The sequence below is a fragment of the Macrobrachium nipponense genome, chromosome 5 (assembly GCF_015104395.2).
Source record: "Macrobrachium nipponense isolate FS-2020 chromosome 5, ASM1510439v2, whole genome shotgun sequence".
Classification (NCBI taxonomy): Eukaryota; Metazoa; Arthropoda; class Malacostraca; order Decapoda; family Palaemonidae; genus Macrobrachium; species Macrobrachium nipponense.
Genome location: NC_061107.1, coordinates 12,981,913 through 13,006,912, shown reverse-complemented (window position 1 = coordinate 13,006,912; position 25,000 = coordinate 12,981,913). Strand labels below are relative to the sequence as shown.

Here is a 25,000-nt window from a genome sequence, read left to right as displayed (position 1 = left end):
CGTGTTTCAGTAAATATGCAACTTCGGGTCTTTAACTGTTGTTGTTGCCTCGGCGACATTCTGTATGGACGCTGACTTATTGGAGTCTCTTCTCTCAACCTGATTTTATGTTGTACTCCTTTTATCCTTTTAGGATGGTCTGAAAATAGATCTGAAAAGTTTTGAATTAGCACTTTAAAATCATGCTGCTGTTCATCAGATAAATGAATATACATAACCTTCCTAAAATTTTTTCATCATCACTCAAATAATCTGTATTTTTTAATCGAAGTTCAATTTCTTCTTCAACGTCTTTTTCATCATCCTCTTTGCAATTGGCAACACTCCACTGGATTTCGTTATACTTCTTTAATTTGTTAATATGGAAAGTTTTAACTTTCCTCCGTCCTGTAGGAAATTGAATTCGATAATTAGCATCACTTACTTTTTCCTTCACGTGCAAGGTCCTATATACTTCTGGTTAAAAACCTTACCAGCTGTAGGGAGATACACTAGAACCTTATCTCCTATGTCGAGTTCAACGTTTTGCAGCCTTTTTGTCGTAAGTTTCTTTTCATCTCTTCTTGTACTACTTTGAGAGTTATCATGTGCTACTTTCTATTTTATTTTCTTTATTTTTTCCTTCATTTCTTGTAACGTGATAGATTCCTTCTCATCTGAAATCAACCTGATTCTTTATCACCTCCATGGGTGACCTTACCTGATGGACATATACTAACTGAAAAGGAGAATAACCCAACGATGAATGTACGCTATCACGAACGGCAAATAGCAACATTGGTATGTAGACATCCCATTCCTTTTCATTTTCACAACAGTACGTGCGAAGCATGGTTTTGAAGGTTCGATGAAATCGTTCGACCACTCCTTGGCTCTGTGGGTGATAAGGAGACGATAAACAATGCTTAATATTCTGACAGGCTAAAAATGAGGTAAACTTTCTAGACGTAAAGTTGGTTCCTTGGTCGGTTTGAACTTCTTTTGGCAAAACCTACCAGCGAGAAGAAACTTGTTAAGCGCTTCAATTATCTTATCAGCACTCACAGTTCTTAAAGGAATAGCCTCTGGAAATCTGGTAGCACTACACATAATTGTCAGCAAATACTCGTTACCTTTGCTAGACCTAGGCAGAGGTCCTACACAATCCAAAACCAGTTTCTCAAAGGGTTCTCCTGGAACTTCAATGGGTTGCAATGGCATCACCTTAGGGTCATGTTGAGCTTTACCTACTTTTTTGACATAAATCACAATTTTTACAATATTCACTACAATCTTCTGCATCTTAGGCCAAAAAAATACCTTAATAATTTCTCATAAGTGTTTTGTTTATACCTAAATGACCAGAATAACTACAGTCATGAGCAATACCTAGGACAAAATTCCTATAACTACTTGGAATGACCACTTGTTCTACAACATTATTAACATTTCTACTCTTGAACTTCCTCATTAGGATTCCATCCTTTCAAAAAAAGTACACTTGCCTTCCTTCTCGATATCATTTATATCAACAAGGGCATTATCTCTTATTACTTCAAATTATCATCTTCAATTTGAGATTTAACAAATTCTTCCTTATTAACTTTCAGCATTCGCAAAGGAGTACTGACTTTACTTACTTGTAGTGTTTCCGGTCCGGGACTAACTTTAAACAAGTTTTGTAAATCCAAACCGTCGTCATCATTTACCTTTCCTTCGCACTCTTACTTCTTGTAGTAACTGCACAAGCAGGAAATAAGTTTGGAAATGTACATTCAACTTCTGTAATAAATGAAGAATTAAAGGGTTTTTTCTGTCAAAATTGGATTACTGCTACCAAAAAACTTTGTCTCCACATACATCATTTCCAAGAATTAACTCTACTCCTGACACTGGGATTTCTCTCACCAAAGCAATTTTTAACATATCCCGAAATTAACGGAGTTTCTAACCTTACTTCTACTAATGGAGCTGAAAATTCAGGTCCAAACCCACGCAGAAGTACATACTCTCCAGTATCCTGTCACAACTGGGTCTAAATATTTCTTATCATTACAGACTGTACCGCTCCGGTATCTCTTAACCACCTTTACTTTCCTTTTTTCAACACAAGGGAGGTGTAACCAACCATCTCCCATAAAAGGGTCATACAATTCAGTAACCTTTGGATGTGGACTTCTCTTCAGGTAGTCTCACTCCATTTCCTTTTACAATATCCTCAATACAACCAACATTACTAACATTTTGAACATCATTGTTACCTATTTTGTAACCTATACTCTCATCAACATCACATATATTATTACTGTCGATGCTAATCGTTACAATACCTCTTACCTGGCCCTAAGGGGAGAAGCAAACAAACAAGGGACCTCTGTCACCACATGCTTGTGGTTGATTCAACAATGCAATGGTATTTTCAGGTTTATGATCATCCTTAAAATGTACAGGTTTATCTTTAACTTTATTTACCACTTGAATTGGACGGTTTATTGTGCGATGTGGACAAAACCTACTGATGTGTCCTGGTTTGCCACAACTGAAACATACAAAATCTCTAAAATTTTCGCCTATATTTTTGGTAAAACTAGGTGGCTGATCATTACACTGTATACTGCTTGTCCAGCACTAACACTAGGACCAGAATTATATAGACTTGCCCCTCTACCACCTCTATTAAAGGATTTATTTATTTAGACTCCACGAGATGATACCTGTGAACTCGTAGTCTTACCTTGTGCCTTTGTAATTTTGCTGCTCTTCCCAACTCTGCTCCTTCCAATTTTAGGAGTGACGTCATTATATATAGCTTTATGGGTCATGCATAATTATCAGACAATCTATTGGCTTCATCCACATTATCTACATCACGTTCATCCAAATATGTTTTAATAAGTGGATTAATTCCATCCTTGAACTGCTCAAGCAAGATAAGTTCCTGAAGTTTACCGAAATCACCATTAACTTCTCGGGCATTCATCCATCTATCATACCACAGGCGTTGTTCCCGTGCATACTCCATATGAGTACGACTGTCTCTTTTTATCCAGCTTCTGAACTTCTCTCTATACCTCTCTGGCACCCATTCATAAAGCTTTCAAAACTTCAGATTTAACTCTCTCCTAATCCTTAGAATCATCTAAAGATAAGGCAGCAAATACTTCCCTAGCCTTTCCTCGCAAGGAGGTTTGAACCAACGTGCTCCATGACGTTCTCGGCCATTCACGCTGTTCTGCTACTTTCTCAAATTGTAAAAAAAATGCATCCACTTCATTTTCAACAAAAATTGGTACACTTTTTACTGCATTGTCTATTCTAAAAGATTTTGGTATTTCTCTGGACTTTTCTTCTACTTCAAGTTTCTTCATCTCTAGCTCTATCCTCTTTTGCTCAACTTCAGCTTCTACCTTCCTAACCTTTTCAGCTCTCTCATTTTATAACTTCTTTAGTTCAACAGCTTTTCTCATTCTCCTTTTCAGCTCTCTCATTCTCCAATCTAACTATTTGCAAATGAATCTGCATCTGCTCAACACTCATCCCTTCATAAACAAGTTTGGACTTTTTTTGTTTAACCTTGCGTGACTTTGTTTTTTCACGTACGGCTTTGGCACCTTCCTCTTCACTTGCACTACCCTCTGTCATTATCTCCTACTAGCGCTTTGCTGGCTATCAGTTTCTTGCCCTTCCCTTCAACTCATTAGTAAACAACCCTTCCTTATCAGACAAAAAATGCCTAAAAGTCATTAGCGCCTCACTTACTTTATTTGAGATTTCTTGCTTCCTTGCAGATTCTGATACTTCTACATTATAGTACCTAGCTAGAACAATCCAGTCTATTTTAGTTATACCTTCTAACTTTTCACCACTAGGAACTACGTATGAAATCTTTCAATCAAACATCTTTAATAACCTGCTCAAAATAACGCAGCAAGACAAATATTATAGCACTAACACTATCACAACTCTCCCCCCTCTATAAAGACATGGAAAGTACTGAAAAGCAATTAACAGTAGGGATACGTCAAGTTATGGTCGAATACGCTTCGACATGATAAAGCACAATTATAAGGATACGTTCGGGTTTCGTCGATAAGAATGAGTAAACACGAGTATGGATATGTTCGAGTTTCGTCGAGTAAGAATGAGCAAAAACTGAGTAGGGATACGTTCGGGTTTCGTTCGACAGGCGGCCCCCATGTAACAAAAAAAAAAAAAAAAATCTTCTCTATACGGTAAGGATTTACGAGGAGAATATATCAGGAAACAGTGACAACCCACTATAACTTAAAATGTACTTTAATAACAATTAGTAAGGAAATTAAAGTCACAAACAGAACATTAAACAAATTACGGGCGTATTACACAAACCAAAGACTCGCCATACGCACTTCATCAAGACTACTCATCACTAATCACTGCATTTTACAGTATAATACCCAAGTCACAAAGCTTTACATCAACACAACATATAATTCACTGTAACATCAAAAAGCTAGTGGCAACCAACGTAACATCACACAAGAAAACGTCCAAATGGATAAAAAATACATTACCATATATTTTCCTCAAAACTTGATACACTATTATAATCACTTGTTTGTTTTCAGCTCCAACGAAAATCATCGTTTTGGGCCTTTATATACCCGACTCACGCTAGACATCCATGGACCAAATACCTACCTTTCCGGTACATTATCCTTGGCGACTACCGCCTACGCCAAGCGCTACTGCCATCTGTTGTCTAGTGTACACACTTTTTTTGTATGCAAATATCAATTTTCAACCTTTTATGCAATTTTACATTCAATAAATCAATATTCCTTTACAAGTATATATATATATATATATATATATATTATATATATATATATATATATATATATATATATATATATATATATATATATATATATATATATATATAATATATTTACCACTACAAGATGAAGATACCAGCCATTTCGGTAGCGTCACTGTCCGATCCTGATTTCGTTCCCCGTTCCTACTGGACGGTGATTCGATCCCATGGGGGTACGAAATTATTATCAACTGAAAATTCCCCCTCGGTACATATATGAAAATATATCAATTCCGAGGTAGAGCGAATTAGATATTAAAGGACATTTGTAGCTCGAATGATTTATATGAATCACGGTGATGTGATAAATATTCATGTGTATATATATATATATATATATATATATATACTATATATATATATATAATATATATATATATATATGTTGACGAACTATCGCTAAAGCATGCGATAGAGTTTCATGTAGTCGTAAAGCTCCGGGAAGGAAGGAAAATGACATTTAATTGTTAATTATTCTGTGATGATATACCATTACTAACAGGATCTCAATCCAGTTTTTCATGAGGTCATTTTGATATATATATATATATATATAGTATATATATATATATATATATATATATATGTATTATGTATATACATATATGTATATATATATATATATATATATATATGCATTTATCAGTTTTTCAAGTGTATAGTTTCACAGCATCGATATTATATTTAATTACATATGCATACAGGTTCAATACCTATGTTTATGTTGTTATTCATGGGTGTGGGGGGAAAGATAGTTAAATTGGGCGCGCCCTTCCCGTAGAGTATATTGTACCTTTCCTCCATATTACAGTACTAGGCTGTTCACGCGTGTGTACCGTCATATACTATTCACGTACAAATAGGATTGCCTTTCCCTGCCATCAGTATCAGCTCTTTATTGAGTTGGAAGTGACACTGGTGTCAACATATACATCACTGTAATCCCAAACTAAAAAAAGAATAGGTTAGAATCCTGCCCCAGGGTAAATATTCCTCATGAAATATAATTCCCATTGGATTAAGTTATTCCGAAAGTTAAGTGAATACGATATTGATGAGCTTGATGGCTTTATATATATATATATATATATATATATATATATATATATATATATATATATATATATATATATACACATACATACATACATTCACAGACTATATTACACTTATCCCGTGTTGAGTATATATATCTTTCAATAAGTACAATATCTTAAGGGCACACGGATACTTATTTTCAATACTTCCTGTAAAATGCAAACAAACTTTTACCCCTTAAATATCTATATGTATTTTTCGAAGTCGACAATTGGATAAACCATCAACTACCACAACAATCGTAAACCAAATTTCGTTCTTTTTTTTCATTTTTACAACTGTAAATTCTCCACAATTGTTTTCCGTTACCTCTGTTTTTAAGAAATTTCCTTTTGGTGCTGCGCTCTCAATATTTTCGAGTTTTTCTATTGTTGTGTTCTGGTTACCAATATTTTTTTTAAAGAGCTGAAAAGACTATTCTGCTACCAAAAACAAACCCATTTTTCTTTTGTTGTCGTTCCTAGATTTTCTGTTAGCCTTTTAATCTTTGGATTTATATTTTTCTTTTAGTGACATTTCACACATATTAGCCTGTCAAAATTTCTTAACATTTTCGTTATCCGAGTATAATCACTCTTTGCAATCAATAAAATCTCTGATTCGCGCTTTTTGAAGAATGTTGTCCTTCATTTTGCTGCTTGTATTTAATTCATATGTTTTAACGTTTCTATTTTGACTTAAGTCGAACTAAATTGTCGGCGTTGTGTCACGGTTATAATGATGGGCTGGTAAATTGACAGGATTTTTTTTTATTTATTTCTATTTTTTTTTTCAAAGCTTCCAGAAAGAGGTTTCCTAATCACTTCCTTTTTTTAAAAACTATGTTCTTACTTATATTAGTATATTTCTAATTCAGACAGCTGCCAACACTACTACTACTGTTGTATGTGCACACGCGCAATGCTATATATGTGTATATATATATATATATATATATTATATATATATATATATATAGTATATATATATATATATACATACATACATACATACACACATATATATATATATATATATATATATATATATATATATATACTATATATATATATATGATGTGTTTGTGTGTATGTGCACGGCGTGCGTGTACGCCGAGGAATAGCTTCCACTCATAAAGCGATGATGAACGTAATGCTGGCTATCAGAATCGTAAAGTAAATCCATTCCAATTTTATCCTGACTTTTGACGATCACTTGTAACTTTACGATTTTTCTTTTACTGCTCTGGCAATAAGCTGACTGAGTGCTTTAAGTTTCCTTTTCAACTGTGGAGAGAGAGAGAGAGAGAGAGAGAGAGAGAGAGAGAGAGAGAGAGAGAGAGAGAAGCATCGCATGTAGGTCATGTTTGATTTAAAAAAGTATTATCATATTCCTCTACGCTTTCCTCTCTCTCTGTCTCTCGTCTCTCCTCATCGTCAGCATCCTCCTCATCTCTCTCTCTCCTCTCTCATCTAAAAAAGATAAAATACTGTCCTGTAAAGCTCTCTCTCTCTCGTCCTCTCTCTCTCTCTCATCTATTACTTAAAATATTTTTCTGTAAAATCGACGCTCTCACTCTCTCCTCTCTCTCTCTCTCGACTCCTCTCTCTCTCTCCCTCTCTCTCTCTCTCTCTCTCTCCTAGTACTGAAATATTGTCAGTAAATCGCGCTCTCTCTCTCTCTCTCTCTCTCGTCCCTCTCTCTCTCTATCAATCTTAAACAAAACTAGAGAATACTATCCTGCAAAATAGCATCCTGTCTCTTACAAAGAGCAAGCTTCCTAAACAAAACGACAAGAAGAAGAGCAGCATTCTAAAACCACCCGTTATATTCTTCTTCTTCTTCCTCCTCAGGAGATGGTGACGCGAAGCCCTACATCCGAAACACGGCGAACGCCCCCCGCGAGTTCTTCGAAGGGGATGACATGCTGTTGACGTGCGTCGTCAGTAACCTGGGTAACCACTCCGTCGCGTGGATCAACAACGCGAAGAAGTCCCTCTTGGCGGTGGGCGACAGCCCGATTATCCCCGACGAGAGGGTTTCCATCCTGCACGACAAAGGTAGGTCATCCCTAGAGAGAGAGAGAGAGAGAGAGAGAGAGGAGAGAGAGAGAGAGAGAGAGAGTAGCCATCCATAGTCTATTCATGAGAGGGAATCTTCTTGATAAACAAAATGACAAATTTAAGGGTATGGCTGGATATATGATTTATTTTGGAATAATATAACAATTGATAGGGGCATGTAGGATAGATGTGGTGTTGTAAACGAGAGAGAGAGAGAGAGAGAGAGAGAGAGAGAGAGAGAGAGAGAGAGAGAGAGAGAGAGTAGCCATTCATAGTCTATTCAGGAGAGGGGAAATGGTCTAATCTGCTAGATAAACAAAATGACAAATTTTAGGGGCATGTAAGATAAATGTGATGTTGTAAACGAGAGAGAGAGAGAGAGAGAGAGAGAGAGAGAGAGAGAGAGAGAGAGAGAGAGAGAGAGAGTAGCCATTCATAGTCTGTTCATGAGTGGGAAATGGTCTGATCTGATAGATAAACAAAATGACAAATTTAAGAGTATGGCTGAATTTACGAGTTATTTGGGAACAATGTGACAATGAATAGAGGCGTTGAAAACGAGAGAGAGAGAGAGAGAGAGAGAGAGAGAGAGAGAAGAGAGAGAGAGAGAGAGAGTAGCCACACATAGTCGAGTCATGAGAGGGAGATGGTCTAATCTGCTAGATAAACAAAATGACAAAATCAGAGTATGGCTGAATTTACGAGTTATTTGGGAACAATATGACAATGAATATAGGCATGAGGATAAATGTGGCGTTGAAAACGAGAGAGAGAGAGAGAGAGAGAGAGAGAGAGAGAGAGAGAGAGTCGTTCAAGATACTGGTAGGTCATCGATATATCATTGTGGGTAGTGCCATACATTTGCTCGTATGTATACAAATTTATCACGCCCTAATTGTGTTGGCTTTCTTTTTGAAATGTATTGGAGACATATATAAGTTACTCCTCAAGTTTTAAATACTCCGTTCCCGACGGGAAAACCTTTTCGTCGACAGATAGAAGTTCTGTGGGTATCAGGGATAAGTTCCGTGGGTATCAGGGATAAGTTCCGTGGGTATCAGGGATAAGTTCCGTGGGTATCAGGGATAAGTTCTGTGGGCATCAAGGATTAAGATGAATGTGTTTTAACAGAGGCTGCAGTTATCTTGCCTTCATCTTTAGTAACCTACTGCTGTCATGTTGATACCCTCTCCTCCTCCTCCTCCTCCTCCTCCTCCTCCTCCTCCTCCTCCTCCTCCCCTTATTCCTCATTACAATTCCACCCAAGAACTTGTCAGCCTCTCGGGGCAGCCCACCCACCTCCTCCCTGTCATTCCTACTCCAGTTTCTCATTCCCACCTTCTCCTAATCCCAGGCCCTAATAAGTAGGGAATTGCCAGCTTTCTGGTGCCTTTATTATCCACCGCTCCTGCTGGGGGAGGTGCGTTCTGTGTCCTGGACTGTCTGTGCCGTTAAGTGAATGCCATTGTCGGTAACTGCGCCTACAATGGATCTGCCTGATGTCATGATCACATAAGCATCTGTGGAGAGAGAGAGAGAGAGAGAGAGAGAGAGAGAGAGAGAGAGAGTAACCATTTATCAAACTGTTCATGGGAGGGAAATTGTCTGATTTGCTAGATGAGCAACATGACAAAATTAGAGTATGGCTGAATATATGAATTTTTGTGGGAGTAATATGGATATGGTTAGAGGCATGAGGATAAATGTGATGTTGAAAACGAGAGAGAGAGAGAGAGAGAGGAGAGAGAGAGAGAGAGAGAGAGAGAGAGAGAGAGAGAGTAGCCGTTCCTAGTTTATTCACGCGATGGAATTTTTTTAATCTACTAGATAAATAAAATGGCGTATTTAGAGTATGGCTGAATTTATGATTTATTTTGAATAATGTGACAACGAATAGAGGCATGCGGATAAATGTGACCTTGACAACGAGAGAGAGAGAGAGAGAGAGAGAGAGAGAGAGAGAGGATATTTTTGTCATTTCGAAAACCTAGTTCTCCTGTAAAAGAAATGAAAATTCTGGTGCATATGTGCTTGGTGCCATTATAATAGAAATGAGCTAAAACGCTAGAGACCTATGATAAATTATTCAGGTGTACCGCTCATCGGCACACTCCTGAAAATTTCTTATGAATTTCAGAAGTACTCAGGTAAGTGACGATTCTGAAAGTGCAGAAGTTCGTGGAAAGCAGTGGTTAATTCGTTGTTAATGTTGTGGTTAAAATGTGGTTAAAGTGACCCATATTTGATGCTCAACACCAGATCATGATAAGTGGAATTTTATGTTAAGTGGATAGCAGGCAAGTTTGTAATGTTGGTATCTGAATAATTTGGGTTTTTTTTTATTGTGATCTAAACATCATTTGCATTATTATTGTTAGATGACAATAAAAAAAATGTAATTTCACTGTTGCTTAAAAAGGTAAGTTATAGTACTATGATATTTTCTTAACAACAGTTATATAGTCAGAAAGCTTTAGACAATATCTGCTTTTGTTATGTTCTCTGTTGTGTAGTGTCAATGGTAAGTGAGAGTGAGTTATCAATTACTTACTGCTTCTTAAGCATTGCTATATTTTTCCATAGCTGATTGAGATCTCTAGGCTAAGTTAAGTCAGTCTTGCCATTGTTCATCTTTTACTTAAGTCTTTTTCTTGCGTGTCACTTTTCTTGATTCTCCTAAATGCCTCTGAATTGTTCTGTGATTCTCGCTTGTCAAACTGATGTATTTTCCCTTATAGGTTGCTTTAGCTAATCAAATGTGTCTTGTTATCTTTTATGTATCTATTGTCTGTGCATTTTTATTTTATTTTATTTTACCTCCTTTCTGATGCCGAGAATTATCCCCCATCAAAGTGTTGTGTGTTTCTATGCATTCCGTTGTTCGTATTTGACGAGTTTGTCCTGTGTCTTGCCTGATCCTATATTCCCATTTTCTTTCAGCTCCCAGTTACAACTCTAGTATCATCCGGCCAGGCAAGTTAATGCTCACTTCCTCCGTTTTCTATATCCTCACCTCTTCCATTTTCTTTCTTTCTCTGAATTTCTCTACCTTGAAATGGCGCCCTAATAGTACCTGCTTTTCTCTCTTTTTATAGATAATTTCAGTTCGCTTGCTACCTTATCTGCTGTTCTAACCAAACGCTGTGCTGATGACTAATAAATGCTGTTTCCTCCCTATTTTCTTCAGAATCAGAGTACATAATGGCAGTAGTATAGAGTGAGGCTTGTGTGTGTCGGGTTTTGTAGTTTAAAGTGTGTGCAGTAGTTGTATAGATATGAAAATGAGGGTAAAGTATAGTATTAGTTAAATTCTAAGCATTTATATATATATATATATATATATATATATATATATATATATATATATATATATATATATATATATTACCTTTAAGTGCTTTAATTTGTAAGTATTTTAATGCTATTATTTAAATGATTTTGTATATACGACTAACGACTTTAAATTACATATGACTGTGAAAAGCTTATTTATATTGTATATATGAATCTAATTGGTTTATATTATTAAACTCCTAAGCATTTTATTTAATATATTTAGTATATATATATATGTGTGTTGTGTGTGTGTGTGTGTGTTAACCCTAAAAAAGATCTTGTATAATATATATATATATATATATATATATATATATATATATATATATATATTATATATATATATATATATATATATATATATATATATACGACTAACGACCTAAAGTTACATCTGACTGTGAAAAGTATATTCCTAGTGTATATATAAAAACTGGTAGCTATTGTGTATATTATTAGTTAACTTCTAAGCATTTATATGTATATGAATTACATTAACTCTTAAGTGCTTTAATTCATACTATTATTTTAAAAGATTGTGTATATACGACTAACTACTTGAGGTTACAACAGACTGTGAACAACATTTATATTGCATCAGTAATCGGTATTGGAAATTGTTTTTTCTTAAAATGCATTTTTTTTTCAGACCTTTATAAAATTGTAGACTTACATCTCTGGAGACCTCGCTTGGTGTGGGGAAGTCACACCTCTTTGTAAAAGTTCATCGGTTTTTTTTTTTTTTATGTATTTTTATGTCTGATGGGTGGTTTCGATTGCATAACAATGGGTGTTCAGATCTACTTCATATATTTATAATAATATATTATATAATATATATATATATATATATATAGTATATATATAAAATATATAATATATATATATATATATATATATATATATATATGATATAAAAGGAACCCATAAAACGCCAAAATATGAGAGAAAATATTATATTTCAGAGACTGCTGTCTCTCTCTTCAGGTATTCTCTGAAATATAGTATTTTTCTCTCTGTATTTTTTGGCGTTTTTATGGACTCCTTTTATCAGATGGAATTCTGTTGTAACAGAATATTTTTACCAGTCATATATATATATATATATATATATATATATATATATATATATATATTATATCTATACATATATATATAATATGAATTTTTATCACATCGCCGTGATTCATATACATGCATTAAACAACAAATGTTCTTTAGTATCCAATTCGCTCTTCCTCAGAATCAATGTTTTCATATATGTTAACCGAAGGGGAATTTTTTTTAGCTGATAATAATTTCGTCCTCTCGTGGATTCGAACCAGCGCAATGATTAGAAATTAGGTGTTCAGTGAAGTCACCGACTCGGCTAACGTCACTGAAGTCCTAATTTCTCCTCTGTCTGTCCGCTGGTTCGAATCCACGAGAGGACGAAGTTAATGTAAACTAAAAATTCCCTTTCGGTTAACATATATGAAAGTATATTAATTCCTAGGTAGAGTGAATTGGTCTTTTTTCAATTTTAGTTTCTTAAAGCACTATGTGTACTTTATAGTTATTCTTGACATTTGAATTGAGAATTTTTGTCACTCAGCGTCTAACTAATCATTAGGATTTTCATATTATAATTTTTATACAAATTTATTTTTATCTAAGCAGCCTATCTTTAATTGTGTTACTAATCCCGCACTCTTCAGTCGTTGCAATTTATTTAGAAAATTTACCCCGTTGGTGGTTTTTGTGGTGCACTGTAGGCTTTACTAAAGGGCCCCTATCTGAATTCGCTCAAATTCACCAATCACAGACCATCTCGAAAATTTATCAGCATCGTTTAACCCTCATGGTTAGGAATTGCTCATTAGTGATGTGACGTACCTGGCGTCACTCATTTTAATCCGAAATGGTATTTGGTAACACGACACCAATTTTGGTTTTACGCAATTTTTCCATTCTTGTAACGCGTAGGAAATCCTAGTCAGAACTATGCATATGAATTGACACTGACGAGTATATTGGTATAGATACTCGTTTGTGTGTGTGTGTGTGTGTGTGTGTATATATATATATATATATATATATATATATATATATATATATATATATATACACACTTGTTCATTTCGTCTCAGATTCAATGGGACATGACCAGACCACTTTAACCAGTGTACCAGATTGTCATCTCGATGTGACTCCTGATTTAATATTTCTTATCAAAATAGTCAAGGAAGGATGACAATAACTGGATTATATATATCATATATATGTAGATATAAAATATGATATATATATAATATATATATATAATAGTATATATATAATATATATAAAATATATATATCATTCCCTTTTAACAGAACTTCATTATTCACCCTCCCATGCCAGTCATTACTTGTATATCTCCCTTCTCAGTCCGTAATGTATATTCGTGCCTAATTATTCTAAAATATTCAGATTGTATACACTGAAGCCTATGTAAGGTTCAGTCCATTGATGCTGCATTTCCTCTCGCATTTAATTGACTGAAACCACCGAATAGTATAAAAAAAAAAAGTTTATGCGGATGCGGTGCTGTATACAATAATAATAATAATCAAATTAAAATCGACTTTGATAATTACCTATTTGAGACATGCCAACCTTGTGCGTTGCTCACCGAGTTAAGCCACAATGAGAAAACAATAATTGGGAAAATAGAGAAGAACCTATGTAGTATTAATGAAGCTGAGGCAGCAATTACTTTTAATAATAATAATAATAATAATAATAATAATAATAATAATAATAATAATAATAATAATTTACCTCTGTGTCAGTAGGGATATTTCCCCTCTTTTGTCGTAAACGTATAATAGAGGTTATATAATTGAATATTACTTTCTTTCCATTTTGTGTGTGTATGAGAGAGAGAGAGAGAGAGAGAGAGAGAGAGAGAGAGAGAGAGAGAGAGAGAGAGAGAATTTTAAAAGTTTCCGTGTTATATGATATCCACAGGAAGCTTAACCCACTTTCGGAGTTTTCGCTTCAAGACCGAAATCCATTTCGGGTTCCAGTTGACCATTAAACTGGGTGCAGTCTTCCTCGTTCGTTCTTTTGCTCGCATATTTTTACGCATATACAAATCTCTCTCTCTCTCTCTCTCTCTCTCTCTCTCTCTCTCTCTCTCTCTCTCTCTCTCTCACACACACAAAATGGAAAGAAAGTAATATTCAATTACATAACCTCTATTATACGGTTACGACAAAAGAGGGAAAATATCCCTACTGACACAGATTGATTATTATTTTTATTATTATTTTATTATTATTATTATTATTATTATTATTATTATTATTATTATTATTATTATTATTATTAAAAGTAATTGCTGCCTCAGCTGCATTAATACTATATAAGTTCTTCTCTCATTATTAGGGGACCTAATAATGAGACAATCACAAATAAGGAAGCAGTTAAAGACCTTGGTGTGATGATGAATAGGAACATGTTATGCAATGATCAAATAGCAATTCTATTGGCAAAATGTAAAGCAAAAATGGGAATGTTGTTACGGCACTTCAAAACAAGAAGAAAAGCTGAACACTGATTATGTTTTATAAAACATATGTTCGTAGTCCACTTGAATATTGCAATATGATATGGTACCCACACTATCAAAAGGATATTGCACAAATAGAGAGTGTACAAAGGTCCTTTACAGCTAGAATAGAAGAAGTTAAGGACCTTGACTACTGGGAAAGACTACAATCATTAAAATTATATAGTCTAGAAAGGAGAAGAGAACGCTACATGATAATTCAGGCATGGAAACAGATAGAAGGAATAGCCGAAAACATCGTGGAGCTAAAAATATCAGAAAGAGCAAGCAGAGGTAGATAAATAGTGCCCAAAACTATACCAGGAAAAATAAGGAAAGCACACAGGACATTAATCCACTACGCACCAGCATCGATAATGCAGCGTCTATTCAATGCGTTGCCAGCTCATCTGAGGAATATATCAGGAGTGAGCGTAGATGTGTTTAAGAATAAGCTCGACAAATATCTCAGCTGCATCCCAGACCATCCAAGATTGGAAGATGCAAAATATACCGGAAGATGTACTAGCAACTCTCTGGTAGACATTAGAGGTGCCTCACACTGAGGGACCTGGGGCAACCCAAACAAGATGTAAGGTCTGTAAGGTAAGGTCTCTCTCTCTCTCTCTCTCTCTCTCTCTCTCTCTCTCTCATTCGATAAAAAAGCGCATATAAATAATCCAGTGGTTGAGCACTATAACTTTCTCTGGTTTGTTTCGAATTAGATGCTATTTATTTGTTTTCATTTTATTTATTTATTTATTTGTTTATTTATTTAATTATTTATTTATATTATAAATGTATAATCTGTCATGCTTTATTTTGCATACAGTGTATTGCGTTTTCACCTAAATGAAATTGTTCGATTATCTGATCAAATTTGCCCTAATAGGATAAAAAAAAAAACTTAAGTAATATTTCCAGGATTAAGCCTACAAACTATTTTGTTGGGGGGGGACGGGTTTAGGAAAGATCTATGGGAGAGCCTAAAAAGGTCTGAAAAAGGTGTTTCGTGTTGAGTGAAAGATACAGGAATTTTAGGGTAGGATAGTCATGATTTATTTATTAGAATGAATATGTAAAAAAAATAATAATGAGCATGTTAACATTACAGAAAAATTATTTCTAATAAGATATAGGGCATTGATTTTAATTTTCGTTGGTGAAACAAGGCTCAGTTTGACCGTAGAATTTAGCACGTTTTAATTTTCGTTAAAAATTATGAATATAATGTTTACATCTTATGCGTGAGCGGGAATATGTTGCACGTGCCCCAAGTAAGCTTTTGGACTCTTTATATCCTAACGGCCATTTTTATGAACCTTCGTCTTCACTTTCTCCTTTCATTTTCGTCATCTTCGTTTTCATCTTCATCACCAGCATCTTCGTCATCCCATTTACATCCCATTACCTCATAGCTTCCATCAGGTTTCGGAGGATTTCTCTCTCTCTCTCTCTCTCTCTCTCTCTCTCTCTCTCTCTCTCTCTCTCTCTCTCTTTCGGTCTTTGGTTTTAAAGTCTTTTATCCGGCAGTACAATTTCCCCTTTGTTTTGGTTTTGTCACCTCATTTTCCTGCATTTCAAAGCCATACTCAGTGAGCTGTTATTTTAGTTATAAGAATATAGGTTTGACTGAATGTTATTTATTGGATTATTGTTCATTCAGTCATCAACAAATTATTTATATTTCGTACTTTTCAAGAGCCATTATTTATCATTTTTCACATATTCCATCCTTGATAATCAAGTAATTAGTTAACTTTAGTTTTAGCAAGTATATTATAGAAAGTTCATAGTAATTTTTTTTCTAATGACAAAGATATTTGAATTTTCATTTGCATTATTCTTTTATATTAATAGTAATAGTGCTTAGTGAGTGTTTATGTAACTGTTTGGAAGAAATGAAAGTAATTTATAGGCCTTTTGTGTAGTCTTCATTACTTGAAGTTCCGAAAAGTGCTTGGCGTTAGTTCATAAAACCAAGTTACGCGGGAATTTCCTGTTAAAATTTAGCGGGGTAAAAATGATACCGTTTTTCTGTTTCGGAATCTCAGAGAAGAACGAAATACGTTCCATTTAACTTCAGATACAACGTTTTTGCAAAAGAAAGCAGCACTATAGTAGATTCACATCACCTGTGCATCTGATGTCTTGGACAGTCCCTTACGACGCTCCTGATTGTCTGTTGATAAGCCAGTCAAAGGGATGGAAACTCAGGCTATCTCGTGAGTTCTCATAGGCAGGATGTATGTTCCATCCCTCCTGAGGGATACTTTTGAAAGACTTATCCCTCAGGAGGGGTAGGACATACATCTTGCCAATGTGAACTCTCTCGAGAGACTGAGAGTTTCCAACCCTGTGATTGGCTTATCAACAGCCAATCAGGAGTGTCGTAAGAGACTGGCCTAGACATCAGATACACGGGTGATGTGAATCTAATATTGTAATGTAACCTTAGGTTTCAGATACATTTTGAGCGCAGTTTTCCAATCTCAAAGACTCTTCTTAGATCGCCTGATAATTGTAAACTCTGGTTATTTTCTACCTGTAAAGACTTTGGAAGTCACAAGTTTTAATATTCGTATTCTATAAGTCTCACGGAAACTCCATTAAGAAAATACCTAGTTATTGTTTGGCAGCATTTTTATTCTCGTACGAAACTCCATTAAGAAAATACATATTTATTGTATAAAAGTTTTTATTCTCGTACGGAAATCCTTTAAGAAAATACATAGTTATTGTATGGAAGTTTTTTTTTTTATTCTCGTAAGAAACAACAAAGAAAATACAGTTTTTGTTTGGAAGTTCGTACGAAACTCCATTAAGAAAATACATATTTATTGTTTAAAATTTGTTGTTCTCGTACGGGAATCCATTAAGAAAATACCTAGTTATTGTTTGGAAGTTTTTGATTCTCGTATAAAAATCTATCTGGAATCTTTTTTAGAGATTCGCTAACCGTCTATCCCGTCTCCAGCATCCTGAAGATATTACCGTCGCCCATCTCCGACGATCCTTAAGTGGATGCTGTTTGACTCTGATGTTCACGGAAGGATCAAACTCTACTTTTCGAGATTCCTCTCGAGTTGGCTCTGCCGTTTTGAAGATCTCCCGGACTTTTGTCCTTTATCCCCCAAGAGATCCTGGTATTTTTACCTACAGTAAGATGCTGCAAACGGTTTAGTACGGAAAAAGGTAACTTGTCAGAGGCGTTGCTTGTTGCTTTGCGCATGCGTATAGTGGGTTTCGATATTCGCGACAAATCATTTGGAATGCTAAGTGTTATAACTGACGGGATTGGAACTCTTCTAGAGAAAGCCTTTCCTCATTTTTATTGTTTCCCGAAATTCAAATCTATATCCTCAAGGAACTTTGATACTTAATATCCACTGGTAATGAAAAGCTCTTAAGTAGATATTTTTATGAGGCCTTATTTTTGAGGGAATGAATTTTGGTTGGATGTCAGCACATATCGATGTCCAAGGCAAGGAGAAGGCAGGTTTCCCGTCTATAAGTATAGCGACACACCTGATGATAAGGGTTTACTTGAAGTTATAGCACTCAGAGGGCTGTAAGTTAAGTATATCTTAGTTTAACCAGACCACTGAGCTGATTAACAGCTCTCCTAGGGCTGGCCCGAAGGATTAGATTTTTTTTACGTGGCTAGGAACAAATTGGTTACTTAGCAACGGGTCTTACAGCTTATTGTGGGATCCTAACCACATCGAAAACTGAATTTCTATCACCAGAAATAAATTCCTCTGATTCATTGTTGGCAGAGTTGGGAATCGAACCCATGCCCTTGAGATCGGTAGCTTAAAGGACCTAGAAAACTCGCATCACTTCCGAGTGCCAAGATGAATAAGTCATTACTGTCTTTCCAATATCTAATCATTCAGGCCAGCCCTAGGAGAGCTGTTATTTAGATCAGTGATCTGGTTAAACTAAGATATACTTATCTTACGGCCCTCTGAGTGCTATAACTTTAAGTAAATCTTTATCATCATATGTGTCGTTATACCTTCTCCTTGCCTTGGATATCGATTCGCGCTGACATCCAACCAAAGTTCATTTCCTCAAAATAAGACTTCATAAAAGTATCTATTTAAGAGCTTATCATTACCAGTGGATATTTAGTATTAAAATTCCTTGAGGATGTAGCTTTAAACGCCGGGAACCAATCAAATTGAGAAAAGGCTTTCTCTAGAAGAGTTCGAATATCCGTCAGTAATATCACTAGCATTCCAAATGATCCACCGCGAATATCGAAGCCCACTACGTATGCACAAAGCAACAAGCAACGCCTCCTCTGACAAGTTTCCCGTTTCCGTACTAAACCGTTTGTTGTATCTTACTGCAGGTAAAAATACCAGGATCTCTCGGGGGATAAAGGACAATAGTCCGGGAGATCTTCAAAACGGCAGAGCCAACTCGCGAGGAATCTCGAAAAGTAGAGTTTGATCCTTCCGTGAACATCAGAGTCAAACAGCATCCACTTAAGGATAGTCGGAGATGGGCGACGGTATTATCTTCAGGATACTGGAGACGGGATAAACGGTTAGCGAATCTCTAAAAAAGATTTCAGTTGGATCTTTGTACGAGAATCAAAAACTTCCAAACAATAACTGGGTTATTTCTTAATGGAGTTTCCGTGAGACTTGTAGAATACGAATATTAAAACTTGCGACTTCCAAATTCTTTGCAGCTCGGGGAAAAAAATATTTTATATGTAATATATAATATATATAATTATATATTATATATATATTATATATATATAATTATATACAATATACATATACATATGCATATACATATACAGACTAAAAAATTGCGAATACCAACTTCCCTTTTTGAATAATCAATAGATTATTCTCGTATCGATGTCAAAAAATTTATAGCTAAAAAAAAGTACATTTGAAAAATCTCACAATTTTTCTCAAAAGCATACATGTCTCGTCCTTACTATCGGTGTTCATAAAATACATCAGAAAATTATTGTGTACTGGCCTTTAGTAAATAAGAAAATATAAAAAAGAAAATATTTAAAAAGGAGAACATAAAAATATAAAACAAACCCCTTTTTCCCCAAGAGTCTTCTGAATTCCTTCCCTACAAGTCTTAGGTTTCATCCCTTTCAATAACCATTTCAGCTTTTCCCTTTAAAGATTTATTCTTTCATTCCGTGGGTAATTCAAGAGGATACTTCTCCGATATATATATATATATATAATATATATATATATATATATATATATATATATATATATATATATATATATGTGTGTGGTTGTGTGTGTGTGTGGTGTGTGTGTGTATGTATGTCTATATATAATATATATGTATATATATATATAATATCATATATATATATATATTATATATATATAATATATATATATATAAAAGTGAATGGGATATAACCTAGGACATGTAGGGACAAAATTTAGAAGACTCTTGGGGAAAAAGGGCTTCGTTTAATATTCAGTCTCCTTTATATATATATTTTATATTTTCTTCTTTACTAAATGCCAGTACGCAATAATGTTCTGGTGTATTTTATGAACACCGATCGTAAGGGCGAGACTTGTATGCTTTGAGAAAAATTATATGAGATTTATTAGATGTACTTTTTTCAGTTCTCAATTTTCCAACATCGACACGCGAATAATCTATTGATTTTTGAAAAAGGGAAATTGGTATTCGCCATTTTTTTTTTTATTCTTAATTTTATTGACGGCTTACTACGGCAATCTGGAATTGGCGTCAAGAAGAAAGTGTATCATTTTTTAACACCAACAAACTTATAATCGTTTCTTTTTTGTAAAAGTGAAAATTTTTCCATTCTTTTTTGATCAGTCTGCCAATTTCAGTAATGACTTACTACGGTAATCCGGAGTTGAACTCAGGAGAAAAAGGTATTTGAATACTGTTACCACAAAAGTTTAGCTTCTGCTTCCTTCTGCTATTTCTTCGAACTCTAAAAACACGGAACATCTGAATTTTTTTTCTTAACTCTAAAAAAGGGTTTGCACTTGCAATTGACTGTAATGAATTTGCTTGGATAAAAACGACTTAACATTACAGTTGGTCATTGTGACGTCTTTCTGCATTGAATAATTATACGAACGATTAAGTAAGGAGAAATGTTAAACCTTTATGGTACTCTCCTTGTCATAGTGTGTCTTCCCCCCCCCCCCCCCCCCCCCCGCTCGTGTGTCTTTGATGAAAATTAATAATATAATAATAATAATAATAGTGAAACCATAACATAATGAAAAATCTCAAAATTCTCGCTGCAAACCTTCACTCAGAACGAATACTGAGAACGTAAGTTTCATGGAATTCTCGAATTCTTTGATGCTAATAAAATAATATATAATAATAATACCATAACAATGAAAAATCTCAAAATTCTCGCTTCAAACCTTCACTCAGAACGAATATTGAGAACGTGAGTTTCAGAGAATTCTCGAATTCTTTGATGGTATTAAAAATATATAATAATAACGATAATAATGAAACCATAACATAATGAAAAATCTCAAATTTCTCGCTGCAAACCATCGCTCAGAACGAATATTGAGACCGTAAGTTTCAGAGAATTCTCGAATTCTTTGATGCTAATAAAAAGATTATAATAATTATGATAATAATGATACCATAACATAATGAAAAATCTCAAAATTGTCGCTGCAAACCTTCACGCAGAACGAATATTGAGAACGTAAGTTTCAGAGAATTCTCGAATTCAAACACGTATTATGGGTCCCCTCGACACGTCGTAACACGTCTCGCCAGTCCATAAAAGGGATAATCTGTGTCTGTGGAGGTTTTTTCGAAATTACCTCACTTCGAGGATAGACAAGGGACACAACTTTAGGAAGAAAAAAAATGAATAAATGTAAGGTTTGCTTATGGTTAGAGCGTGTGAGTTATAATTATAAAGTAGAATGAGTAAAATTCCCTCTATGTCTCTTTTTCTTCAAAGTATACGTGATGCAAGGTCAATTAAGGCAGGTACTAAAACTACAAGTAAATCACTATAAGTAAAAGAGAATCAGCACCAACATGAACTACCCTTAAAAAGATCTCTCTGAACTAATACAATTTCAGCTCATACTCACATGGGCCATTTATAACAGCTGTTATAATCACTCACATGGCCATTTATAACAGCTGTTATAATCGGAGTTGTTTTACAGACAGGTGACGTCACGTTGTACCGATAACATTATTTTCATTCAGCAGGTTCTCTTCTATCCACTGAAGTGAGAAATTGGTCTGCGGCTATGTAAATGTGTCTTGAATTTCTGATCTGCATTAGAAAATGGTGCAGCAGAGTAGCTTCCAATATAATTAAGAGAATTCGCACATTTGGGCGCACTAATGAAGTTATTCGCTGTAATCGTCGACCTTATGCTGCCGTTGTAATTTTAGACTTCGAAAGAGTGCGTTTACTTGAAATGTTATAATACATCCCAGTACAAAGGCAGTTAAAAATAAAATATACAAGCAAAAGCACTTGGCGTTTCTCTGTGAATTGATATGCAGCAGAATATGCGGTAAATAAAGAATATTTTCGGACGTAAATCGACCATATTTACGCTTCAGAATATATATACTATTTAAGTATATATATGTGTAGATACATTTTTATTATTATATTATTATTTTATATTATTATTATTATTATTATTATATATTATTATTCAAAAAGATGTTCACTACTCGTATACACAATACCACAGGACCATTGGCTTGATATTCGAGCTTCCAAACAGTATGGTGTTCATTTGAAAGAAGTAAGAGCTTCGGACGTAAATCGACCATATTTACGCTTCAGAATATATATACTATTTAAGTATATATATGTGTATATATTATTATTATTATTATTATTATTATTATTATTATTATTATTCAAAAGATGTTCACTACTGGTATACAACAATACCACAGGGACCATTGGCTTGATATTCGAGCTTCCAAACAGTATGGTGTTCATTTGAAAGAAGTAATAGCAGTTAATGGGAATATTATTATTATTATTATTATTATTATTATATTATTATATTATTATTATTATTATTATTATTATTAAGATGATCCTACTGGTATGCAACAAATCCACAGGGACCATTGCTTTAAGTTCAGCCTTCAAAGAGTATGGTGTTCTCATTCCAGAGAAGTAACAGAAGGTAATGGGAAAATTATTATTATTATTATTATTATTATTATTATTATTATTATTATTATTATTATTATTATTCAAACATGATCCCTGTTCATATGCAACAAGACCACAGGGACCATTGCCTTGATATGCGAGCTTCCAAAGAGTATGGTAATGGGAAATTATTATTATTATTATTATTATTATTATTATTATTATTATTATTATTATTATTATTATTATTATTATTATTTTCTCTATATCATCCAGCAGGTGGCGACGTTTGGGTCCTGGTCATCAAAAACGTCAAGAAGACCGACAGCGGGGAGTATGTCTGCACCGTCAACTCCAACCCTCCGCTTGATTCCCGCTACATGGTCACAGGTAAATAGATAAAAGGGTACATAGATAGATAGATGATGACTTGTCTCTGGTGATATTTTTCCTTTCATTCGTACCTGCATTTCACAGCAATGTAACAGCATTTTGACAGCGTTTCAGTAAGTCGTGTTCTATTTAGAAAGACATCAAGCAGCAACCTGCTACCACACCCACCAAAAGTCTTAGACGATGACGTGTCTTTAGTGACAGTTTTCTTCTCATTTTACAGCAATTTACAGTATTTTAACAGCATTACGTTATAGTTTGTTGTCTATTTAAAAACATCAAACAGCAACCTAGAACCACACAGTAAAAATCAGTAGATGATGACTTGTCTTTAGTGACATTTTCCCTCTCATTTTGCAGCAATTTATAGCATTTTAACAGCATTACATCATAGTCTGTTGTCTATTTAGGGACATCAAGCAGAAACCCAGAACCACACACACCAAAAGTCATTAGATGATGACTTCTCTATAGTGAAAATTTTCCTCTCATTTTACTGCAATTTACAGCATTTTAACAGCATTACATTATAGTTTGTTGTGTATTTAAACACATCAAACAGCAACCTGGAGCCACACACTGCAAAAAAAAACTATGTAGATGATGACTGGTCTGGTCGTGATTTCCTCTCATTCGTGCAGGCAATTTACAGCATTTTAACAGCATTTTGACAGCATTGCAGTCATTCGTTTTCTATTTAGAGAGGCAGCAGCAACATGGGACCACACACATAGTAAAAGTCATATGATCCCAGTTCGTTTCGACATCAATTATCAATTCACCGGTTTGAATTCGAAGTAGCAAGTAAAGGGATTAATTGTTGTTAGCTGTACATTCGAAGCATAATCCTGCCGTTAAACGAGTTCACCCTTGTCTTCCCCGCCCCACTCCCCAACCCCTAAATCCGCTCCTTCTCCTCTACCCCCGCCCCCTCCCTCCCCCTTCCCGTTGGTGTTCTGATTAAGGGATTAAGATTATGAATCGATTAGGGGGATTTGGGTTTCATTTCGTGCTGCTTCCCATCCGGCCGATCTCCCATTTTGTTCCGAGGGATTTGTCATATTCTCATTGACCGTTTAACCTGAAGCGCTGTTGCAGTTAATTTAACCTTTTCAATCCGTTCTTCATAAATGTTTTAAAGTTTTGAGTTTTTTTTTTTTTAGCGTAATACCTTTTTTTTTTTTTCTTTTTTTTTTTACCTGTAACACCACTTCTTGAGCTGTAACGCCACTTTTCTTTACTTTTTTTTTTTTTTTTTTTTTAGCTGTAACCACTTTTTTCTTTGGCTGCAACACTACTTTTTTTTTTTTATAGCTGTAACCCCACTTTTTCATTTTTTGAGCTGTTACACCACTTTTTTATTTACTTTTTTAAATGTAACCCCTTTTTTTTAACTCAACTTTTGACATGATGTTGCTGGACCTCCTTCCCTCCCTCCCCAATACCCCTGACCGACCGATAATCACCAGACATACTATATGCCCGTCACACGTCCAAGTTATAATCAGAAACTACGCCGTTGATCGGAAATAAAGTTAGTACATGCGTGT

At 34.7% G+C, this 25,000-nt stretch overlaps 1 protein-coding gene across 8 annotated transcripts in view; it reads left to right on the top strand.

Moving 5' to 3' along the window:
• The window catches only part of LOC135215210 (Ig-like and fibronectin type-III domain-containing protein 1), a 485,867-nt gene that overhangs the window by 412,558 nt on the left and 48,309 nt on the right, over window positions 1–25,000 (top strand). For 5 of the 8 annotated variants that reach the window (XM_064249702.1, XM_064249704.1, XM_064249703.1 and 2 more), the window contains 3 exons: window positions 7,768–7,974; window positions 10,918–10,950; window positions 23,334–23,447. In XM_064249702.1, the coding sequence (XP_064105772.1) occupies window positions 7,768–7,974; window positions 10,918–10,950; window positions 23,334–23,447 (354 nt within the window). The remainder of the gene's footprint in view (window positions 1–7,767; window positions 7,975–10,917; window positions 10,951–23,333; window positions 23,448–25,000) is intronic. The other 3 variants (XM_064249707.1, XM_064249709.1, XM_064249708.1) reach the window with 3 other exon arrangements.